The following is a 23,400-nucleotide window of genomic DNA, read 5'->3' on the forward strand; positions in this document are numbered from 1 at the left end:
TTTTAAAGCATAATTATTTAACCCACATGCCAGACTATCTTGCATGGAGCAGATCGATAAAACTAGAGTGCAACTTCCGGTTTTGACGTTTCAAGTCCTGGTAGACTTTGAACAAAGCGCCATCTGTTGTTAGGGAGAAGATTTTGGCAGCCCCATATCGTCCGGGCTGAGTGAAAAGAGAAAGCAGTACTATACGCAAGAGAAAGCGTTCTTATTCACAGGAGAAAGTAGTTTGATCAACAACAGAAAGCAGATCGATCTGCAAGCAAATCAAAATCGCTCTGTAAGCTATTCAAAACTCATTCTTTTATGAATGTTTTTATTTGCAAACTACTCTTTTTTTTTTTTAATAAGACTTCATTTTTAAACCACACTTTTATTCTTTTTAGTTTTGGCATAATTCTAACTCCATTTAAAATGAATAAATTGCCGTTTCACAAGCATTTTATTTGTTACTGATGTCCCTGTAATCTGTAATAAGATGTTTTATTTTATAATTTCTATTTGACTCAAACAGCATTACTCTTGCAAATGCATATTAGAAAGTTATTTGCTCGCAGTGAGGATAAATCAGCAAGGAGGAATGAGAGAGGTAAGCGAGGTAACCCACCTAGGCAACATAAACCACTTTTAGCTTACAACATACCAGTTGGGAAATTCTAAGTGCATAACAATTACAGTGATTTATCCCCAGAGATAATAGAACAGCAGAGTGTAGGAAGAGTGAAGAAGAGATGGACGTTGATGAGCATGAGCAGAGGTTAACTGACTATGAACAAGGGATGTCCCAATTTTGATTTTGAAAACTGATGGCTGAAAAAAGAAATAAACGCCACTTCTTTTATGGAACATTGTATTTTGGTTTGATAATATATAGCTTTAGAGTGCTATTTCTGACTTTTTATGACAGATAAGTGCAAAAAAAAAAAATTGCTCGCAAGCCAGTTCCCCATTTTGCTCCAGTAAGGTCTAATGACACCCCTACTATAAAGAGGACATCAATATCCCACCTGTACTGATTTCTTCAATGTTGCTTTTGTCTCCAATACATTTTTCATCTGCACCCGCAACATAGACTTGGAACTGCTGTCCACATGGAAGATCAGATATATTACAGGAAGTGCTGCTGGTGTTGCACATCCACTGTTGGCCTTTTTCATTCTCTGCTACAACCACGTAGGTTACTGAGCCATGCGAGGCCCGCCATGAGACGAAGATGTCGTCTGAATGGCAGAATGACTCAACACTTAACTGGGTGGGAGGGCAGGGTGCTGCAAAGGTTGGGACATAAAGAGATCGGTCAGATTAGAGGTGTGACATTAAATCGAAAAGGTGATATACCACGATACTTTGTAGCCCAAAAGGTTATCACCAAGAATCAATATATCGTTTTAAAATTGTATCACTGTTTTTACAGAAAGGAACCAACAGGTTGCTACCAAAATCTTCAATTAGAGTGGTGTCTACGTTAGCTCACTGGCTGCCATTGACGCAGCTAGGCATCCAATTGATTCTGACAGCATCATCAATGGCACTGAAACCAGAGCATACACAGCCAAACTTTTGTGGGCATTTACAGTTCATTTTAGGGCATTGACAGGTTAGCTCCTGTTGATTTTGAGTCTGTTAGGGCCTCCGCCCCTCCTTCCTGAGCCTTGCCTCAGGTGAGGGGGGTTTGCCTTATTACAGGTCGAATGTCAGACGGGTGGAGCGGCCAGCTGTGTCAATCATCATCAGCCAGCTTAAAGCCCAGCGGACGCACCACCACGTTGCCCGATCAACTTGTCTGGTTTCCTCGTCAGTTTTTCTTGCACTCCTAATATAAACAGTACCTTGATTTTGACACCCGGCTTATGACCTTTTTCTTGCCTCCAGGACTTGATCAGCGTGCCCCTCCTCGTATACCTCTGCTTACCAGTGGACCGCCAACCCACCACCTGCTATCCACGTTGGCGTCTACGGTGCCTCCCCCCGTAATCACTCCTCCTCTGCTCAATAAACTTGGCAACTCTCATCTGTTTCCCCTATTGTCTGCGTTGGGATCCCCCCCACCGGTTCCACGATCCTAACAGTCATTTCCTAACCATTGGGCGACATTCTTGAGTCACTTCCTTCTCAGTAAAATTAACAAGAAGTGACCCATAAATGTTACAAAAGGAAAAGGGAATCTCCTAAAAATCAACAGGAAATGAGGTGAAATGCCCCTAAATGAACTCATTGCCTAGCATTGGCTGTCACTGACGGCCATAGACGTCCAATCGGTTGGAAGTGGGAGGGAAGGTTCAAATGGATTGGGCGTCAACTACTGATGAACTCATTCCAATTCACAGCAGAAGGATAAAAATGTGTTTATATATTTGTTAGGTGTTTTGTAGAAAATTCTAGAATGATTTCCTGACCCATGTACCGATAATTGTTGTATCGCCATATTGTGTGATCACCATTATCATGAGCCTTGTATCTCAAATCGTATCATATTGTGAGGTACCTGAAAGTTCCCACCCCAAGTCAGATTGTCAATAACAAATCAACAGTTCTATTATGATCATCTTTTTCTGTCGTTCACTCTCAGAGACTAGGTTTTGGAATAGACTTCATCATCAGACAGCTCCCACAAACATTGCGCCACACCTTCCCGTTGGGCGCGGACCCAGGCAGAGCGTTTGGCTTTCACTGTGATAAACTCAAACAACCACACGCTGCGCTCAAACGCCGGATTTAGGTGGAAAAAGGACAAATCTTTTACTGCATACAAGCAGGCAGAAGTGTCTCAAGAGTGATTTCTTCGAGGATTCAAGGTAATTCTGACATAAAATATGCCCATGCATGCACTTTGAAACGTGAAAAAAAATGCATGGAAAACAACTAGTGTAACTTTAGCTTGAAATATTTACGTAAAATGAATGATAAACGAACCATTTTTTTGCTTTTAACCAAGAATCTACACTGCTTTATGTTCATATCTATAGAAATTCTGGGATGTATGCAGTTATGTTGAATAATTTTCAACTTAAAAAGCTCTTTGTTTTGTGATGGGTGCCATGTTAGATTACTCAATTGTGTAATTTTAGCTTGAAATATTTACCTAAAATGAATGAAAACTGTCCGGTGTTTTGCTTCTAATCAAGAATAGACTCTTCTATGTTCATATATCTATAGAAATTGTGGGATGTACGCATTTATTTACAAGAATTTTCAACTTAAAAAGCTCTTTGTTTTGTGATGGGTGCCACGTTGGATTACTCAATTGTGTAATTTTAGCTTGAAATATTAACGTAAAATGAATGAAAACTGCCTGGTGTTTTGCTTTTAATCAAGAATAGACTGTTCTATCTTCATATCTATAGAAATTCCGGGATGTACGCATTTATTTACAAGAATTTTCAACTTAAAAAGCTCTTTGTTTTGTGATGGCCACCATCTTGTATCCATACGCAGTAGCGTAACTTTACAGTTGAATGCACATGTAATTTTCGGCCAACTGCCTGTTTGTTGGCAAAAAAGTAGTAATTTAGACATTTCTGCCTCCATACGAAAACAAAAATTCGCCTTTTACTTATTATTTTATGTAACATTACAATCTAAAAACGGCGAGGCTCAGATAGTCAGCAAGACGTGCTGAGGCAATAGTAACATCGGAATTTTACCAAAATTGTGATTGTATATAGAAAATGCAAATTTTGGTTTTGTTGAGTAAAATTAAGAGGACTCTGCATGCATTCCTCAAGTATTAAGTTTCTGATGTGAAAATTGAGTGATTTATTAGCTGTTGAAAACTTGCACTAAATAAAAAAAGATTATTGCTATTTTGGGCAAAAAATTATATGATATGTTAAATATTGATATTGAACCTGAAAATATAGGTAATGATCTCTGCATTTGGTGACTTTTGTGCATCTCGCATAAAATTTTAGACTCTTATGCCTAAGGGAGGTGTCTGTTTTGGTTTTAGGTCGCTAGCGGCTTTGGTTTTGAAAATATTATAATTTTAAGTTTTTGAAAATAGGCCCCCTACAGATTGGCCCTGAGCCCCGCCAACTGATTTACAGTTTTTACTCCATTTCTTTCAACTGCTATTCCTCTGTCTGAATAGAGGAGAAACTGGTTTGCTCATTGGAAGGTTGATTCACACTTGGTATGAGGAAGTATAACAGACCTACAGGCTACATGGGCTGCGCAGATAATAATAAAAGAAAACATTTGCATTATTTTACGGCACGAAAATAGCATGTGATGCAAGGATGCAACACTAAATTGAGAATGTAGACATGAAAACAAAAAAAGGAACCGTGCCGTGTGATATGAATCATTTCATTTTCCAAAATGAAATTTAACAGCAAAAGGCAAAAGTATTTGTACTCAATTTGAAATTTGAGGAAATCTCAGCGGGTATTCACTTAGATATTAGTTTGCTAGCTTAGCTATATCGGTTTTGAATGTAGAAAAAAAAAAAAGTTTTATTATTAAATTCCAAAGGGTGCAAGAATTGCAAATGTGAAATTTGTGGTGTTTGGTACCTTAAGCAAGGTTAAGAACCATTATTTTAAATGTCACTTGTTGTAGAATTTCATAACACCTTTAAGGCTAGTCATGTGGTTAGAACAACTAAATGAAAAGGCAATTAAATATTATTAATCATGACACTAATTCTCACAAAAGTAAATACCTGTGGTTATCCAGTCCCACTCATGGGCAGGACTAAAGCAATTGCGTCCTTGTCCGCTGACACTTATTTTGTACCTCTCCCCACAGAGTAGAGAGCTGATATTGCAGGAGGTGCCATTGGTGGAACAAGCCTCCTCGTGTGTAACGTCAAAGGCTTCAGCAGAAGCATTGTAGTAGCGAATGCCGCTGCCGTGTGTCCAAGACACCAGTGCTGTGTTGCTGTCACACTTCAGTGTAGCCTCCAGACCACTGTGAGGACACGGACCTTCACATGAAGGAAGGCAAGTGAGTGGGGGAATTTTGTAGTGGTAATACATTGGTATGAAATAGGAGCTAAACCTTTTTGAATTTCTCACATTTCTGCATAAAATCATGATCAAGCTTTGTCAAAACCAAACAGATGAAAAAGACAGTGTCTGATTTAACTAAAACCACTGAAACATTCATAAGTTTTTATTATTTTAAAGAGGACAGCATGCAAACAATGACAGAAGGGGGAAAATAAGTAAGTGAACCCTCTGCCTAAGGAGACCTAAAGAGCAATTGAAACCAATTTTTGCCAAACAATTTAAGTAGGTTTTGGTGTGTGCCCAATCACTGATGAGTGGTGTAAAGTATAAAAAAAAAAAAAAAAAAAAGATTAAAAAAAAGTTTGAAAGTCAAAGTAAAAATTGTCTTTATGAGAAGCATTGTCTAATGTGCATCATGGCTCGGTCAAAAGAGCTGTCTGAAGACCTGCGATCAAGGATTGTTGATTTGTATCAAGCTGGGAAAGGATACAAAACCATCTCTAAAAGTCCGGATGTTCATCAATCAACAGTCAGAGAAATTGTCTACAATTGGAGAGTGGCACTGTTGCTTCTCTCCCAAGGAGTGGCCGTCCGCCAAAGATGACGCCAAGTATTCAGTGCAGAATACTCAGAAAGGTAAAAAAGAACCCTAGAGTGTCTGCTAAAGACTTACGGAAATCACTGACACAGTCCAATATCTCTGTGCACACATCAACTATATGTAAAACTATGGCCAAGGATGGTGTTCATGGGAGGACTCAAGGGAGAAAGCCACTGCTACCTAAAAAAACATCGTTTCTCGTTTAATGTTCGCAAAATGGCACTTGGACACTCCACAGAACTTTTGGCAAAAATATTTTTTGGACTGATGAAACCAAAGTTGAATTGTTTGGGAGTAACACACAATGTCAAGTGTGGAGAAAAAATGGAACTGCTCACCAACATCAACACCTCATCCTCACTGTGAAGCATGGTGGAGCTAGCATCAGGATTTGGGGCTGATTTGCTACCTTAGGGCCTGGACAACTTGCAATCATTAAAGAAAGAATTAATTCAAATGTTTATCAGGATATTTTGCAGGAAAGCCTGAGGCCGTCTGTTATGGTTTGTAAAGCAGCACATGCTGAAAATTATGACATTTTCTCACATTTAGCGCCACACAGTGTTTAAAATGGTGTGAAATTTTTAGAGTCACTTTTTTTTTTTTTTTTTTTGGCACATTTACAACATTATTTAGCAACCTAAATATTCATTTTTAAATAAGAAGTTTTGGACCTGATTCTTTAAATCCAGAACTAAATATTTAATTTAAATCTTAAATCTATATCCTATATCGTAAATGTTAAATCAGGAAACGGTCAGAACTAAATATTTAGCTTAATATGCAAATTCACATGACTGGAGACCGGAAGTAACAAAATAAAAGCTGGTGGAGCAGCTCAGCCTGTCTGTTTACGTTGCGTGAAAATTAATAAAACCTACTCAACGGTGGCTGCTCTTAGACGTATATATAGGTAAAATACATATTCGGGAGAAACTATTTAAAGAGTATTTTGTGTGCTCCAGCTTTTATTTTGTTACGTCCGGTCTCCAGTCATGTGAATTTGCATATTAAGCTAAATATTTAGTTCCAACTGTTTCCAGATCCAGCATTTCGGATATAGGATATAAATTTAAGAATTAAATTAAGTATTTAGTTCTGGATTTAAACATTCACGTACAAAACTTCTTATTTAAAAAGGAATATTTAAGTTGCTAAATAATGTTGTAAATGTGCAAAAAAAAGTAACTCTAAAAATTTCACACCATGTTTTAAACACTGTGTGGCGCTAAATGTTAGAAAATGTTGTCGTAATTTTCAGCATGTGCTGCTTTACAAATGGCGCCCCATAGTCTGTCAGACAGTTGAAGCTAAAAAGAGGATGGATGCTACAGCAAGACAATCCTCCAAAACACAGCGGTAAATTAACTTCAGGATGGTTTCAGAAGAACAAAATACACGTTCCGGAGTGGCCAAGTCAAAGTCCAGGCAATAACCCCACTGACATGCTGTGGCATGACCTAAAGACAGCTTTTCATGCCAGACAACCCAAGAATCTGACTGAACTACAGCAGTTTTGGAGAGAAGAATGATGCCAGGATTAGTCCTGATTGATGTGCCAGAATGATCTTCAGCTACAGGAGGCGCCTGGTTGAAGTTATTGCTAAGGGGTGGGGGTTCACAATGTGATGGTTCACTTACTTATTTTCCCCCTTCTGTCATTGTTTGCATACTATCCTCATTAAAATTTGAAAACCCATAAATTTTTGGGTGGTTTTAGTTAAAGCAGACGCTTTTTTTTCATCTGTGTGATTTTGACAAAGATCAGCTCACATTTGATGGTGATTTTATGCAGAAATGTGAGAAATTCCAAAAGGTTCAGATACCTTTTCCTAACATTGTCAGTGTAGCATTGTTCCATTACCTGTACTGGCGTAGATGGGTTCGCTGACCAAACTGACACAAGTTTCATGGCGAGCCACAACAGTAATAGTGTAATCCTGTCCACACGGCAGGTGAGGGAAATCACAATTGGTGTCGGTGGTATTGCATTCGGCAATGTGGCCTAGGTTTCCCCTTGCATATACAGTGTAAGATGCGGCGCCTCTGGATGCATCCCACAGTACCACGGTGATGCCAGTATCACAGTCCACCTGTGCTGTGAGGTGGGTGGGGATGCATGGAGCTGGTGGTAGAGGAAGAGAGATCATTAGGACACTATTAGTGTGCTGCTCATCTTATAGAGTTCAGTTTGCATAATTAAAAACGCACGTATACACTTACTGTACATACTGTATGTAATGAACTGTAAATATAATTTTGTATTGAAACTAATTACTGTAATTATATACTGTCCATACAATTGTCGTCCAACTATTTGCTGTACCACTTAGCTGATCTCACTAGGGATATACCAGCTGACTAAAACAGTGTACGCCCTCAATCGGTCGCTAGCAGTGGTGGAATGTAAAGAAGTACTTTATACAACACAATTAATTTTTTTGTACCTGTGTCGAAGCTTTGTACAAACGCTGATTCACTCCTGCATGAATTAGTGTGGCCAACCACATTTATTATGTAGTTCTCCCCGCACAGCAGCTGCTTTAAGGTACAGTTTGAGCTGGTGGAGTTACAGGTGGTTGTCAGTCCTCTGCTGTCGACAGCTGAAGCCATCTGGGTCTGATCTGGACCAGAATTTCCCCACGTCAAAGACACCATGTTGTGGCTACACTGCGGACTCACCAGCACGCTGTCTGGTTCACAGGGAGCTGAGAGTCAAGAGGGAGAAAAGAGTGGATTTATCAATGAGAGAGGATGGGTAAAAGGTGTTGTGAGAAAGACCCAGAACGCTCATATTGCTACTAGAGGTGGGTAGAGTCGTGTTACTTCAAAATAATATTACTCAGGGAAAAGAAGTAGTCATTCAAAAAATTACAAGTACAAGTAATAAAGTATTCGGTGAAAAGAATGGTCAAGTAATGAGTAACTGCTTACAATTTCCGTACCTGTCAACCTCGGCACAATGTTTCCCTTATTAAACATCGCTCATTACTTTTTTTTTTTTCCCGTCCTGTTCAACTGCTTGACGCGGAGAATGGGAATCTGAGTGTCCTATTGGTCTGACCAGTTTTGATGTATCACATGTGAGTATGATATACTCCCATTGTGATGATAATGTTTGATTATGTTATTAAGTAGGTGATTCGTTTATTACAGGGGTCTGCAAGTCTGGTCCTCGAGAGCTGCTATCCAGCTTGTTTTCCATGTCTCCCTCCTTTAAAGTGCAAATGACAGCAAAAAACATGTTTATTTCATATTCCACACAGTATTATATGCTCCTGAATGAAATGGACCGCTCGGATGTGTGTGGAAGCGATCCATATATTCATTCAATTTTTTGATTCCCGCGCCATGAAAATTGGTGACTTTCTGGATTGACAAAGAATGTGAATGCGACGTCAGGGTTATAATCAGGGGTGCACATATTTTTTTTGCCTAAGTTCTCAGAGGAGGACCTGGAGAAGTGACTTGGTCCTCATTGAGCTTGAGAGCCGACCCGCTTGATCCGATAAAATTATGACAAGCTTTACTTAGAACCAATTACCTTTAATTAATTATATTAACAATTAATGCTTGATTATCATCAACTGGCACAACAAAATTGCCATTACTTTGAAGTGAAATGTAAAGAAATAAACATAAAAGCACTATTTCAAAATAAAGGGCATTATGCGGCTCCCACATTAACTCCAAGCCCTTGTAAAAGTGGGATGTCCTCCTCATAAGAGCTCATTGAACGTGCATGTTTAGCTTTGTGAAATGAGAGCAAAAACACGTTTGTCAGTGCATGGCGCTGGTCTTCATTAACTTTATTCCGCCACTTGTCCATAGGGCGAGTGGGGTGCTGTCTGACATCGATAGTTTGCTTAATTGCGACATGCTGGTTTTTTCGTGCTTTTAAACGTTTGGATGGCTGAAATTCTTTAACTCTACATAAAATGCGCTGCTTTTATCAGCGACACTCGGGATTCTCATAGCAAATTTTGTACCACATTTCCGTGCGAGCATCATTTGCTTCTAGCCATGGTACATCCTTCAGCCACTTTTCAGCAAAAGTCCTTTTTTTTCTCGGTAGCTCCGGTGACGTTTCTGTCGTCTGTCTTTTGTCGGGGGTGGGGGAACACTTGCCTGGCACGGCCAGACTGTTCTCCCTGTGTTTTTCCAAACACTGAGAGTATAGTCTGCCAGCCCATTAACGGCTTCTCGAGCAAGTACAAAATCAATCGACAAATCAGATTCGTTTATTTGACGTGTTCTTAACGAGCAACTTCACTCTTCCGCGTCGGAAGTCGCCTCCACCATAACACAGATGGCAAACAGGAGAGCCGAGAATATGTTCCAATCCACGGTAAAATCAGTTTTAAATTACCAAAAACACATCGACACAAGTCATTGACAACAGTCTGTCTCACGCTAGCCATGTTGAATAAACTTCGCTCTCCTCGTATCTTTACTTCCTCGCGCAAGTCCCTCATCCCGTCTGATTGGGCCACTCCGCTGTCTGTTTGCTGTGGCTTGCTCCGCCCTGGAAATTTTATCCGCTTAATGGTGGCCAGACTCAATAGCTGGAACAGCGGTGAGTCTGGAGTACCTGGCTAGGGGAACACGGAAATAATTACTCGGCGGGGCCTGCCTCTTTGACATTTTGAGAAGTGATTTTCTCCTGTCCGCCGCAAATACAGTGGTCAGCCATCGGTACGCAAAAGCGTATGGAAGACGTTGAGGGCCAGCGCATTTGTCTACGTCCAGTACGCATGCGCGCATGCGGACCACTTATGTGCACCCCTGGTTATAATTATCATCAGTATACAGCCAAAACTAAAATAAGCAGAATAACTGCGGATTCAGCTGATTTTGCGGATTAATTCGTTTATTTTTCGCATCACGCCAGCCCAATGTGCTGCATGCTTTTGTTGCTGCACCAAGGAGAGGCGTGCAAGCCTTTTTGGGTTTCAAAAAGTTCCTGTTCACCGCGGATAATGGCCAAAACAAGTCCGGCAACTGTGGGACCATTGGACCCATGAGGATTTGAGGAAGCTACATGTTTTACGTTATGTCAAATACTGGGATCATGGCACACGTTTTAATAAGAAGGTGGCTTGCATTTTGTGGGTGACAATACTCCCTGTCCACTGAGAAGGCCACTCGGCCGACGACCGGCGGCTTGTCACACACCATGGTCACCTCGGCTTGGGGCCGGGGAGCAATGTTTTTATTTTCGATGTACATTTTTGAAAACAGCTAACAATTGCATCTCAGATGTGAATAGAAAAAAGAAAAAGAAAACAAATTCACGGCTGTCACTCAAAAAGCTTCTTGATCTTATGAAAGGAAATCTTATTTCCTACTTAAAAATGTCATTATGCCTGATAACACACATCACTTAAAAGTTAGTTTTTCCCATGTGTGTCAACTGAATTTCCATTTGTGTCAAGCTATTTTTAAGTTCTAGTTAATCAAGTTTTAAGTTAGTCTGAATTGTAAGTAGGGCTTCAACTATCGATTATTTTAGTAGTCACTTAATCGATTAACTAGTTACTTCAAATAATTGAGTAATCGGATAGGGAACATGAAAAATTCAAATACCTGAGCTGAGCCTCGAATGGTATAAAAAAAATTTTTTTTTAAAAGGATCTACTGTATGTACAACAAAAGAACAATGGCTAACTTACATAGCAAAAGTCCACTAGCTTAAATGCTATAAAACTGTAACGTTTTTTTTTTTTTTTTTTTTAACAATGCTCTTAACAATTGTTCAGACGCATATTCCAGCAAAAAAAACTGCTAAATAAACCTATAAATTAAATTACAAATGCATTGAAAAAAACATTAGCTCAAACAAAAACTTGGCTTATGTTTGTCTTAACATGGAGCAGCTGGATTCAGCTATGTGAAATGAGGTAGACTAGAGGGCAGTGTATCCATCCAAATCACTAAATTCAAACACTTTTAAAATGAACCTTTACAATGCCACTTTAATTAAACGAATACTCGAAGCAGCAAAATTCAATTCGAATCTTTTTTTCTAATCGAACACTCGAGTTAATCGATTAATCGTTGCAGCACTACATCAAACAAATATTTACCTGACTGTATCATGTAGTCCGAACCCTTTATGGTGCCGCAGTGAACTGAAGGTGTCGTGACCACAATGCCATAGATGAGGCCACATTTGAGGTTTTGAATGGTGCAGTGCGTGTTTGTGGTGTTGCAGGTTAAACGGCTCTCATCACTGCCAATAGCGATGGCTGTATAAGAGGTGACAACACCAGCACTCCCTCTCCATTGTACTGCAAAGGAGTTGTTATTGCAGTACAGCTCTGCTTCCACTCTGTCAGGTAAGCAAGGAGCTGGAAGAGAAAGGATCCAGTCAATTTGGAGGATTTTATCAGACCAAAGCAATGAATCCCGTTCACACCTGATTCAAACGTTGCAGTCGTCCCTGATTGGCTAGTACAAGTGGAAGTAGAGGCAAACACAGTCGCTGTGTACTGATATCCACAGTGCAGCTTCACTGAGCACGTTGTTGATTCAGAGGAGCAGGTGACCACATGACCATGGGTGCCAGCTACTGCGGCTGTGTAGTTGATAGCATGAGCACTCGGGGCCCAAGTTAGTACTCCCAAATTAGTGCCACACTCAGTGGTCACCGTCAGATTGGTTGGAGGGCAGGGGGCTGACAAGAAAAACATATTATTCACTTAGGTACTGATGCAAAATGTCCAAATACAAGGTTTACTTTTTGTGAAATACTGTATGTGTAACATAAAAACAAAAAAATTGAACCATGTTAAACGTAGGCAAAACGTACAACATTAACAACATACCAGTGTAATTAGAAAATCAACATGAAGTGAAATTTTTAAAAAATTAGTTTAAAGTTTTTAATTACGAGAAGACGTAGGTTTTTGCAACGTACAGACACACTGTTGCTTGTTGTACCTTATTTTCACATGGTTGTCATAAATGCTTAATAAGTAGGCCTAGCTATATAGCTATCTATACCGTGATCCCTCGCTACTTCGCGCCCTCAGTCCATCGTGGATTTTTTTTTTTTTCCCAATTAAAAAACAAATAAATAAATACAGATGAGCTGTCCCTAGCCAATCACGTAGTCTCATTCTCCCCCCTACTGCTCCTGGTTTGTCAGGCAGTGCAACAGAGTAACTTAATAACTTAACGATGATTGTGGTGGTATTGCGTATAACGATGGTATTGCGGATATTGCGATAACTAGGTAGTAACCTGTGCCATGTTTGGAAGACATTTAATGTTGTAAATCAATCGTTAAAGTTGTTACAATTGCTCCCGTTATTAAATTAGTTCCCTTCTATCTACTTTCGACATGTGAAAGTTTTAAAACTGTTTCATCATTTTAAAGATAGATTCAAGTCAAGATTTTGCAGATTTAGGATAATTTAAAATAAAAAGTTACTTAGGTTCACGAGGAAGGTTCTTTACAACAGCGACTTCCTGAGAAGTCTACTGCTGTAAGATGGCGGCTGTTTACTAACGCATCTAGTTCTTTATTATATATGTGGCTAATGCCGCATCGTCTGTCATTAACATCTAGTTCTGTGTATATGTGATATCTACCGAAGCATCATGTGGGCGTAGTTTGTAGGCTATCGGCTACAGTATTATTGGAGCCACCGAGCATCGCGTTTGCAACGGCGTCACAACTCCCTTCCCTCCTTCCTACTCCCACTCTTCTCTCTCCGTGTCTCTCACTTTTCCCGCGTTATTCAACCAACGTAGTAACGCACGCCTTTACATCCTCAGTAACGGTAACGGCTTTGCAAAGATGAGAAAAGTAATTAGTTAGATTACTCACTACTTTTATTTAAAAAATAAATAAATAAAAATACTCTAACGCCGTTATACTCTAACACCATTATTAACAACACTGCTTATTTGTATCAATTTTCAATGCTAAATCTGAATAAATACATTGAACACCCAGAAAAAACTTTTTGGGGGGGGTGCTACTTCGCGGTTTTTCACTTATCGCGCGGGTTCTCGCCCCATCAACCGCGAAAAACGAGGGATCACTGATAATAACTCATAATACCCAGCCCTAATCATCACTATTTCAGTTTCTATTCTTTTTGTGACATTTTTGTGGATATCTGACTTTTTTTCTATTGAAAAATATAAAGTATGTCCTGGCGTCCAACAATGTTGGGAAAAAAAAAAAATTCTGAATGTTTTATAATTTGATTCAAACCTGTTTGTGTTTGAAAAGTCGGGCTGCTAGTGCTGGTGCAGTCTGTGTCCATGGCAGCAACTTCTAGTTTGTACAACTGGCCACACTGCAAGTCGCTGATTATATGGTACGTTTGGGTTGCAGAATATGTAGCGTTGGTGCCGTTTTCCTCCTGAGCATGTATGATGTACGTTACCCCACTCTCTGGGCTTGGATCCCAGCTTACTGTGATGTCATTGTTAGCGCATGTTGTTACTCCGACCACTGATGTTGGTGGACAGATAACTAGGAATAGGAAAGGGTTTAAGGTTGTGTAGTTATAATGAATCAAAGTATTTTCATAAGGAAATTTGATTGTGACACCTGTTGATAAAAATACTTAGCTAAAATAATATTTTTAAAAAATAATAATAATAGTAAATCGTGGATGAAGTGCAGTGGTGCTACACTACAAAATACAAGCATAAAAGTAATGTAGTGTATTTCTAAATGAAGAAGGATTTTAACGTGTGAAAAGACCATAAGACCCAAACACAATAAAAGGTTTAAGTATATATTTTATACTGTTGCTCTTACCTGACTGGAAGGACAAAGGAACGCTAGCCTCGCTCCGGCATCCTCTCCCGACGGTCAAAACAGATATGACGGCTGTCTCACCACAGTTTAAGCCTGCAAGTGTGCATTGAGTATCACTAGTGTTACAGCTGCTCTGGTTTGCTGTAGAGATTACTGCTGTGGCTTCATAGAAATCTGCTTGCATTGCTGCATTCCAAGTCACATGTGCTGAACTTCCATTGCACTGAAGCGACACCTGCACATCGGTGGGAGGACAGGGGCCTAAAGTAAAGCAAGTGAGCAAAAGAGGTGGCTCAATAACCGTTCATTGATGATCTAAAACCTACAATATACTGTAGATTTCGGCAAAAATATAGTTTGATAAAAATACAAAAACGTCACAATAAGAATTAAGTTATAAAAAAATGCATCGCAATATGATGACTAGATGCCCTACGACATGATTTCAGCAGTATAGTCCACAAATACGTGAAAAAAAATCCGACTATTTAGACAGTAACGTTACCACAAGTTGCCAACAGCCATCTCGTAGCACACATGAGTTTAGATTAGAAGACCATGCTTCCACCCACAAGATAACTAATCGCAGGTGATTAAATCAAAGGTCATTCAAACTCACGGTTTCAAAACAAGACTAAAATGATCTCATAACAAACTGGATAGCATAAATAGCAGTAATGAAACGACTGGACCAGTAACTGAAGAAATACTAAGCATGGAACATGAACTTTGAATGTTATTTATATCCTCAGTGCCACGTTGCATGCTAGGAGGCATGTGGCACAACTTACAATATTTTGGGAGGACAACAGTGTTGACAGCAGGTGTTAGCAGAGGTTGTCTTTCTCTCCCAAGGGAAGTGAGAGATTGAGCAGTGATGGCCAAATGAGGGTTGTTCATTTGCTCTCAAGTGGTCTTAAAGCCCAAGAGGCCAAGAGTGTTGATGATATGGCTGTTTTTAAAAAAAATAATAGCCCAAAATCCACCAAATGTGAGATGACAGGCATTTGCATTTTGCGGGCACTTTATACTGTCGTCTGTACTGAATTTGCATGTGCAACAAACATTAATAAATATGATTAATTACAATTTTTGATATCGTATCGTGTCCCTGGCCTATTGAGGTGCATTGTATCGAGAGTTTCAACGTATCCCTCCATCCCTAGTATACAGTATAAAAACTGGAACTGCATTACTGAGAAAGGTAATAATTATTTTGCCCCTTTCATGAAGCTGAGTTAACAAAAATGGCATTAATATTCAACTACAGTCAAAATAATTAACATGTGAAGGAATAATATCCAAAAATGTCAATGGAAACTTTGTTTTACAGTACATGTGCGGCCTCTTTACCTGCAATATAGATGTACGGGTCACTAGCAAAGCCATAGCAGTGGTCAGATATTGGCGTGACAGTGAGATTGTACGTATGGTCACAGGTTAATCCAGACAGTTGACAATGTGTATCATTAGAGCTGCACTGTTTGATGTCACTATTTGTGCTTTGTGCTTTCACATTGTACCACAGTGCACCAGGACTAGGCTGCCAGCTCACTGCTGCCCTGTTGTCATCACAAAGCAGCGATGCTTGAACTTCCATGGGAGCACAGGGTGCTGATGAAGAAAGAAAGAGATATTATCTATTGAGATATGCAATGCATTTAATCTAACCGATATTAGTCCATGATCAGTTACTCGGAGCATAAATCACACCTTTTTTTTTTTAACATAGTGTGCCTGTGCCTGCAACTTATACTCTGGTCCGGCTTATAGAGTATTTATGTTCGTTTTTTGGGCACCCACCCCCCTTACCCCCATCGCTGCAAGAAGGACGCTGTAGGCATGCCCTTTATTTCCAGAGTTCTGAAGTGATACTGACAATAAATACATTAATTGATTTGGAGTGAGATCAAAAGTTAGGTTAGCAAATTGAGATGTTTAGATGATAGTTATTTGAATAACTATCATCAATATCTATAAATATTTGAATTATCCTCCTCAAAGATATGATAAGGGGGACATAGAATTTTATGGTTTACACTTTGTATTTTTCCACCACGTATGATTCCATGGTTCACCCCTGGAGGCTGGAATGAACTTGCTCATTTGCAAAGGAATAATAATAAACTTTGACCCACTCGTCATTCGTCATCTTTCCTGTCTTTTTGTCATTAATTAAATTGGTACTGTGTTCAATGGTTTATTTATTATTCATATTATTGCTTTCTTTTTTATCCTAAATTGTGCGTCTTCATCTTCTGTTCATTTACCCCTTTTCAGACCTAAGCATGCTTCTGAAGGACACGGCACTTCCACGTCTCCAAACCAATAAACACACTGAATTTAGTTGTTATTGCCACTTCTGGGAGATGACTGGATGAAAATTTACCCATCGAAATCAAATCATGAGGTTTGGCATGCCCTCTTTGTTATTTTTGGCTCTTTGAAAATGGCTGACCAAATGCAACTTCAAAAGGATAACGTAAAGTGCTAATTTCTCATCAAAGACACATTAACACTAAAAATAACCAATAAAAACATAAATATCTCCGACCAAAAAAATTGCACTTTGTTCTGTTGTTTGAGTAAATGTTAGCGTAGATTTTTTTTTTTTTTGCCCAAGAAAAAAAATTGAGTTTTGAAAGGGTTAAGAGAATTATAAAACCTGTTAAAAGAGAAAGTCAGCTCCGGCTATCTTTGCCTCGACTTATTAACTCTTCAGTATTTACATTTGTAAGTAAATCTTGTTTGATGATGTGCTATGGCATTTTCATAACGCAACATTTGTGCCATACTTTAACGATGGTGTGGAAATACTATCTAGCAACTGAATGTCATGACATGTACATGACAGAATACATACTGTAAATATATTCAGAAGCCAATCTATCATTACTATAATTAAACTCTAAAAATGTAATACAATGTTATTTTCTGCATTTGTTGCTCTCTTACCTGTCCGTATCTGTGTTACACCCGACATGCTGCTGTTGCAATGGTCGCTCACTGCCATTACAGTCACATTATATATATTACCACAGCTTAGTGAGGGTAGGGAGCATTCTGTCTGAATTGAGCTGCAGTAAGTCATGTGGTTTGAAGAATAAATATGGGCATAGAAACTGTTACTGCCCAAAGTCTCATCCCAGCTCAAGGTGGCTAAGCCTGTCGCACAGGAGTATGTGTGGGTCACATTGGCAGGAGTACAGGGAGCTGCGAAGACAAGCAGATTCAAAATCTGAGCTTTTATACAATCAATCACAAGTAAAAAAGTATTCTGTGAAAAAAACAGTCAAATAATGAGTAACGTCTGACAATGTCTGATTTTTTTCTCAAACAATGGTATTTTTTTTCTCAGCACGTTATCTAGATGCTTTATTATACTGTACTTTAACATATTCAATGACCATATGAGGCCAAAACGTTTACACAAAAATCATTGAATTCCAACTAGAAAAAAATGTAACGTCTCCTGTAAAAAGAGCATGGGTGCCCTCTAGTGGAGAAAACATTTCGCACCATGAAATTAAAACGATCATATCTCCAGTTTTCTGTGGTCTATTGGTGCCAAATAAAAACTGGGAGAGAGGTTTCAAGGAATGCTGACAGCAGCGCTCTATGTAAAATGGGTGTTGTTTAATAAGTTGAAATATGTTTAAGGCGTTGGGAAGGTTATTTTTTACAGTGCTTTAAAGAAACCTAAGTTATTGAACAGGTCAACGTGATCATAGAACAGCAAACTTGAGTCTGATTGGGATAATGGAGTCATGTGATTAATGTTGTGATGTCTAATTGATGAAACTGGTAGAGCGAACTATTGGGACCGCTGGCAGAAAAAATGTAAAAAAAGAGGAAAAAATGTAATGACTAGTCTCACTCAAAACAGCGGAATAAGTAGTGTTTCTTCTTCACAAATTGACTCAAGTATGACTTAGTAAAAGTACTCTGAGAAGTACATTGATCCCAAAAAGTTACTCAAGTAGATGTAATGGAGTAAATGTAACGTGTCACTTCCCTCGCCTGGAACTCCAGACTCGCCGCTGTTCCAGCGATTGAGTATGGCGACCGTCCCGCAGATCAAATTCCCAGGTCGGAGCAAGCCACAGCAAACAGACAGCGGAGTGGCTCAATCAGCGACGGGTGGACGTGACGTTGGTAAAGTGACAAGAAACTCTAGCGCAAGCTGAGAAGTTTATTCAACATGGCTAGCGTGAGACAGACTGTTGTCAATGACTTGTTTTGATGTCTTTTTGGTAATTTAAAACTGATTTTAACGCAGATTGCAACATTTTCTCGGCTCTCCCGTTCGCCATCTGTCCTGCTGTGGAGACGACTTCCGACGCGCAAGAGTGATGTTGCTCATTAAGAACACATCACGCAAATAATCCAATCTGATTGCACGGAAGATTTCGTTCGGCTCGAGAGGCCAATAAGGAGCTGGGTCCCAACTCTGAATGTATAGAATAGTAAAACTTCAGTTATATGAAAAAATATCTGAATCTTTTGGAATTTCTCACATTTCTGCATAAAATCACCATCAAATGTGATCTGCTCTTTGTCAGAATCACACAGATGAAAAAAACAGTGTCTGCTTTAGCTAAAACCACCCAAACATTTATAATTTTTCATAATTTAATGAGGATAGTATGCAAACAATGAATGAATGAATGAACAGAAGGGGGGAAAATGAGTAAGTGAACCATCACATGTAATATTTTGTGCCTCTCCCCCTTTGGCAGCAATAACTTCAACCAGATGCTTCCTGTAGCTGCAGATCAGTCTGGAACATCGATCAGGACTAATCTTGGCCCATTGTTCTCTACAAAACTGCTGTAGTTCAGTTAGATTCCTGGGATGTCTGACATGAATCGCTGTCTTTTGGTCACGCCACAGCATCTCAATGGGGTTGAAGTCTGGACTTTGACTTGGCCACTGCAGAACGTGTATTTTGTTCTTCTGAAACCATGCTGAAGTTGATTTTCTGTGTTTTGGATCATTGTCTTGTTGCAGCACCCATCCCCTTTATAGCTTCAACCGTCTGAAGACGGCCTCAGGTTTTCCTGCAAAACACCCTGATAAACATTTGAATTTATTCTTCCATTAATGATTGGAAGTTGTCCAGGCCCTGAGGTAGCAAAACAGCCCCAAATCATGATGCTTCCTCCACTATGCTTCACAGTGGGGACGAGGTGTTGATGTTGGTGAGCTGTTCCATTTTTCCTCCACACATGATGTTTTGTGTTTCTCCCAAACAATTCAACTTTGTTTTCATCAATCCACAAAATATTTTGCCAAAACATCAGTGGAGTGTCCAAGTGCCTTTTTGCGAACATAAAACAATGTTGTTGTTGTTGTTGTTGTTTTTTCAGAAAGCAGTGGCTTCCTACGTGGAGTCCTCGCATGAACACCATTCTTGGCCATAGTTTTACATATAGTTGATGTGTGCACAGAGATGTTGGACTGTGCCAGTAATTTCTGTAGTCTTTAGTAGACGCTCTATGGTTCTTTTTTACCTCACTGAGTATTCTGCCCTGAACTCTTGTCGTCATCTTTGATGGATGGCCAGTCCATGGGAGAGAAGCAACAGTGCCAAACTCTGTCCATTTGCAGACAACTTCCCTGACTGTAGATTGATGAACATCCAGACTTATAGAGATGTTTTTGTATCCTTTCCCAGCTTTATACAAATCAGCAATCCTTGATGGCAGGTCTTCAGACAGCCCTTTTGACCGAGCCTGATGCACATCAGACAATGCTTCTCATCAAGACCATTCACCAGGTGTGTGTTTTATAGTGGAGAGGGCAGCTTTAAACCACTCATCAGTGATTGGGCACACACCTGACTTAAAATTGTTTGGTAAAAAATTGTTTCAATTGCTCGTTAAGTCTCCTTAGGTAGAGGGCTCACTTTCTTATTTTCCCCCCTCTGTCATTGCTTGCATGCTATCCCCATTAAAATGTGAAAACCTATAAATGTTTGGGTGGTTTTAGTTAAAGCACTGTTTTTTTCATCTGTGTGATTTTGACAAAGATCAAATTCATTTGATGGTCATTTTATGCAGAAATGTGAGAAATTCCAAAAGGTTCAGTCACTTTTGCATACTGCTGTACACTAAGAAGTACATTTTCTTAGAAATTTATTCAAGTAAATGTAAAGGAGTAAGTGTAACGTCTGCAAACAATAGGCGTAAAACAATAGTAATGACAAGTCACCTGTCACAATTTCAAAGGTAGAGCTGGGATTGCTTGTACACTGAGTTCCTTCAGCAACAGCTTGGACGATATAGGTGTCTCCACATAGAAGGTCAGTCAGCGTACAATTGAGATTAGTGGTAGAATAACAGGAAGTAGAATGCCCACTGCTGGAGGTTGCACTGATTGTCGCATTCATGCCATCTTCGGTTTGAAGCCAGGAGACCAAAGCTTGGTTGGTGTCGCAATCCAGTGGGTGGACTTGAATTACTGGAGGACAGGGTGCTAGGCAGGAAATAAACACAATAGACATCATCAATTCCACACAATGCTGTTTGACATTTGGGAAGGTCGTCATAAAAGACTATGGATTATATTGCGGAGTTGCATTCATTGGACAGATACAGCATGTTCACTATCGCTACAGTATGTGGAACTGTACCTGTTGTCACATCGGTTTGAGCATGGATGGCACTGGTGCAGACTCCGTCGTCCGCCAGTACAGTAACATTGTAGTCTTTGCCGCACAGCAACTGCCTCAACTCACAATAATTCATGACAGAAGTACATGTGTCATTATGTCCATTTGACTCAGCCAGGACTGTGTAATATTGAGCTCCAGGGCTATGATTCCACATAACTGTCGCCAACCCAGAAATGCAGTCAAAGGAAACGTTAACACTTGTAGGCTCGCAGGGCGCTGGAGATGGATGCAGAAGTATAAGTAAACTACTCCCCCACCCCACAAAGATTGAAAAGATAAAGAATGAATATTTACCAGTTGTCACGGAGATCTCAGTGCTCTCAGAACTGTTACACTGGTTGTTTTGAGCCACCACATTTAGCGTGTATGTGTTAGCACACTCTAGGTTTGAGAATTGGCAACTTTGCTCCGATGTCGAGCAGGTAGAAGTGAAATTTCCCTCTCTGGTCATTGTGGAACTATACCAGAGTGCACCATCGGCTGGTTCCCAAGACGTAAGCACTGTATTAGAAGAACACTCTACGCCACTTTGGACATTAACAGGAACACAAGGTACTGAGAAAACACGGAAAAGGGGAACACTAAGTAAAAATTGACACAAGTGAACATGTAGACCAAATGAGTTTGAGTCTCACCAGAACTAACAGTCTCTGAAAGACTAGCTGGTCCTTCACAAGTGCTGCTAATTGCTGTGACTGTCATCTCATATTGCTTTCCACATCGCAAGTTTGCCAATGTGCACTGGGAAGTCTCTGTGATGCACTTGAGTTCTGTTCCATCTGCAGCCAGGGCACTTACGCTGTAGTTTAAGGGTACTAACCCGAGCATCCAGCTGGTGGTCAACATGTTGGTGCTGCAGTTGAAGATGTTGACAACATTCTGGACAATACATGGAGCTAATACAAGCAAAGAGTAAAACAAACAATATGACTCTTTCTTTCACAGTGTAGTAAATGACACATAAATGATACAGCACCTAAGATATGGCCATTAAATGGTCAAAGTCAGGGCTCAGGAAACCCCTGCTCTTTGAACCCTCTCATGGGGCATAGTTATTTTTAAATATATTAAATATTTGATTAAAATTTATTCTGCCACTTGTGATATCTATCAAAGTTTACCTTTCAATTAGTAGCCATGTCAAGTCAGGCTTACCGTGTTGTGTGATTGTTAACAGAACACTCATGCGCGTCATGAATTCATCGAGTATGTAAAGTCACGTTTGCCCCTTGGAAGGTTTACACACAAGTCTTTACGCCATTCACAGACCCTTAGTTGGGAAATTCATGACTTGTGTGTGAGTGTTCTGGCATTATATTACAAAATTTTGGAACAAACCATCTTTACTGCACATGTCTGTGATGTGAGTGCATGCGTTTCTGATATTCCCGGAAACTAATATAGAAGCAGAGCACGTAGGGTGACATATTGGGCACAAGACTATACTGGTCTGTATTCGAGATGGACACCTTGGAGGGGATATTAAAAGATCCTAAAATTGTTACAAGACTTAATGGTAGAAAAATGGGTAAAATACATAAAATAACCCAAACGTAGCGATGTTTTGTTGACAGCTGAAGTCAGTCGTCCGGCAATGTGTGTCAGAAAATTACAGTAAATACAAAATGACACAACAGGGCTAAAAAATGAACATTACGTGCAGGAAAACTGTACCTCACCATTCGCTGAATCAACCTTTTTTAATAGCTGCCTATCCTAAAACTTGACAACGAATATGAGGTATGATGCTCTCAGTGCATTCGCATTTGTTGCCTAGTTTGCTAGCTTTTAGCCACATATTAGATTGCAGAATGGACTTGGTTGTAGGCTCCTCTTCTGGCTTAGCCGGTGGCCATTTCCTTATAAAAAACAACACTGTTGTACCCCGAAGTATTGTTGAAGTACCCCATCCGCCATAGCTGAGGTGTGCCGCCCGCAGCACACAACCATCAATAGCTAACGTTACTGTTTACATTGACTAACGCTGGGCTATAGTAGGTGTGCCAACACCCCAGTCATGGCGGCCACCACTAGAAGGTGAGATCCACATATCTCTACTCAGATTAGTCAATAGAGTAGGCAGGCAGATTGGTGTGTCAAGAGGCACAGGCCAGAATGCGGTCATTAATATATATATATATATATATATACATATATATATATATATATATATATATATATATATATATATATATATAATTTTTTTTTTTTTTTCTCTTTGTGGCCCGGTAGCATATGCGCATTCGCATTATTAACGACCGCATTCTGGCCTGTGCCTCTTGACCAGGGGTAGCCAACTCCGGTCCTCGAGGCCCCTATCCAGCTTGTTTTCCATGTCTACCTCCGTTAAAACACCTTAATCAAAATATGATTTTCCTTTCAATAA

General features: G+C 39.7%; 1 protein-coding gene across 1 annotated transcript in view; it reads right to left on the reverse strand.

Moving 5' to 3' along the window:
- Positions 1-23,400, reverse strand: part of LOC130918998 (uncharacterized) — a 103,533-nt gene that overhangs the window by 57,827 nt on the left and 22,306 nt on the right. The window contains exons 11-24 of the mRNA XM_057841346.1: positions 21,650-21,910; positions 21,309-21,569; positions 20,973-21,230; positions 20,552-20,815; positions 17,294-17,551; positions 15,692-15,952; positions 14,339-14,599; positions 13,784-14,047; positions 11,975-12,232; positions 11,643-11,906; positions 8,004-8,264; positions 7,421-7,681; positions 4,667-4,930; positions 1,011-1,271 (exon numbers count right to left, since the gene is read on the reverse strand). Coding sequence (XP_057697329.1) covers positions 1,011-1,271; positions 4,667-4,930; positions 7,421-7,681; positions 8,004-8,264; positions 11,643-11,906; positions 11,975-12,232; positions 13,784-14,047; positions 14,339-14,599; positions 15,692-15,952; positions 17,294-17,551; positions 20,552-20,815; positions 20,973-21,230; positions 21,309-21,569; positions 21,650-21,910 — 3,657 coding nt within the window. The remainder of the gene's footprint in view (positions 1-1,010; positions 1,272-4,666; positions 4,931-7,420; positions 7,682-8,003; positions 8,265-11,642; positions 11,907-11,974; positions 12,233-13,783; positions 14,048-14,338; positions 14,600-15,691; positions 15,953-17,293; positions 17,552-20,551; positions 20,816-20,972; positions 21,231-21,308; positions 21,570-21,649; positions 21,911-23,400) is intronic.

Source organism: Corythoichthys intestinalis, chromosome 7 (genome assembly GCF_030265065.1).
Source record: "Corythoichthys intestinalis isolate RoL2023-P3 chromosome 7, ASM3026506v1, whole genome shotgun sequence".
Classification (NCBI taxonomy): Eukaryota; Metazoa; Chordata; class Actinopteri; order Syngnathiformes; family Syngnathidae; genus Corythoichthys; species Corythoichthys intestinalis.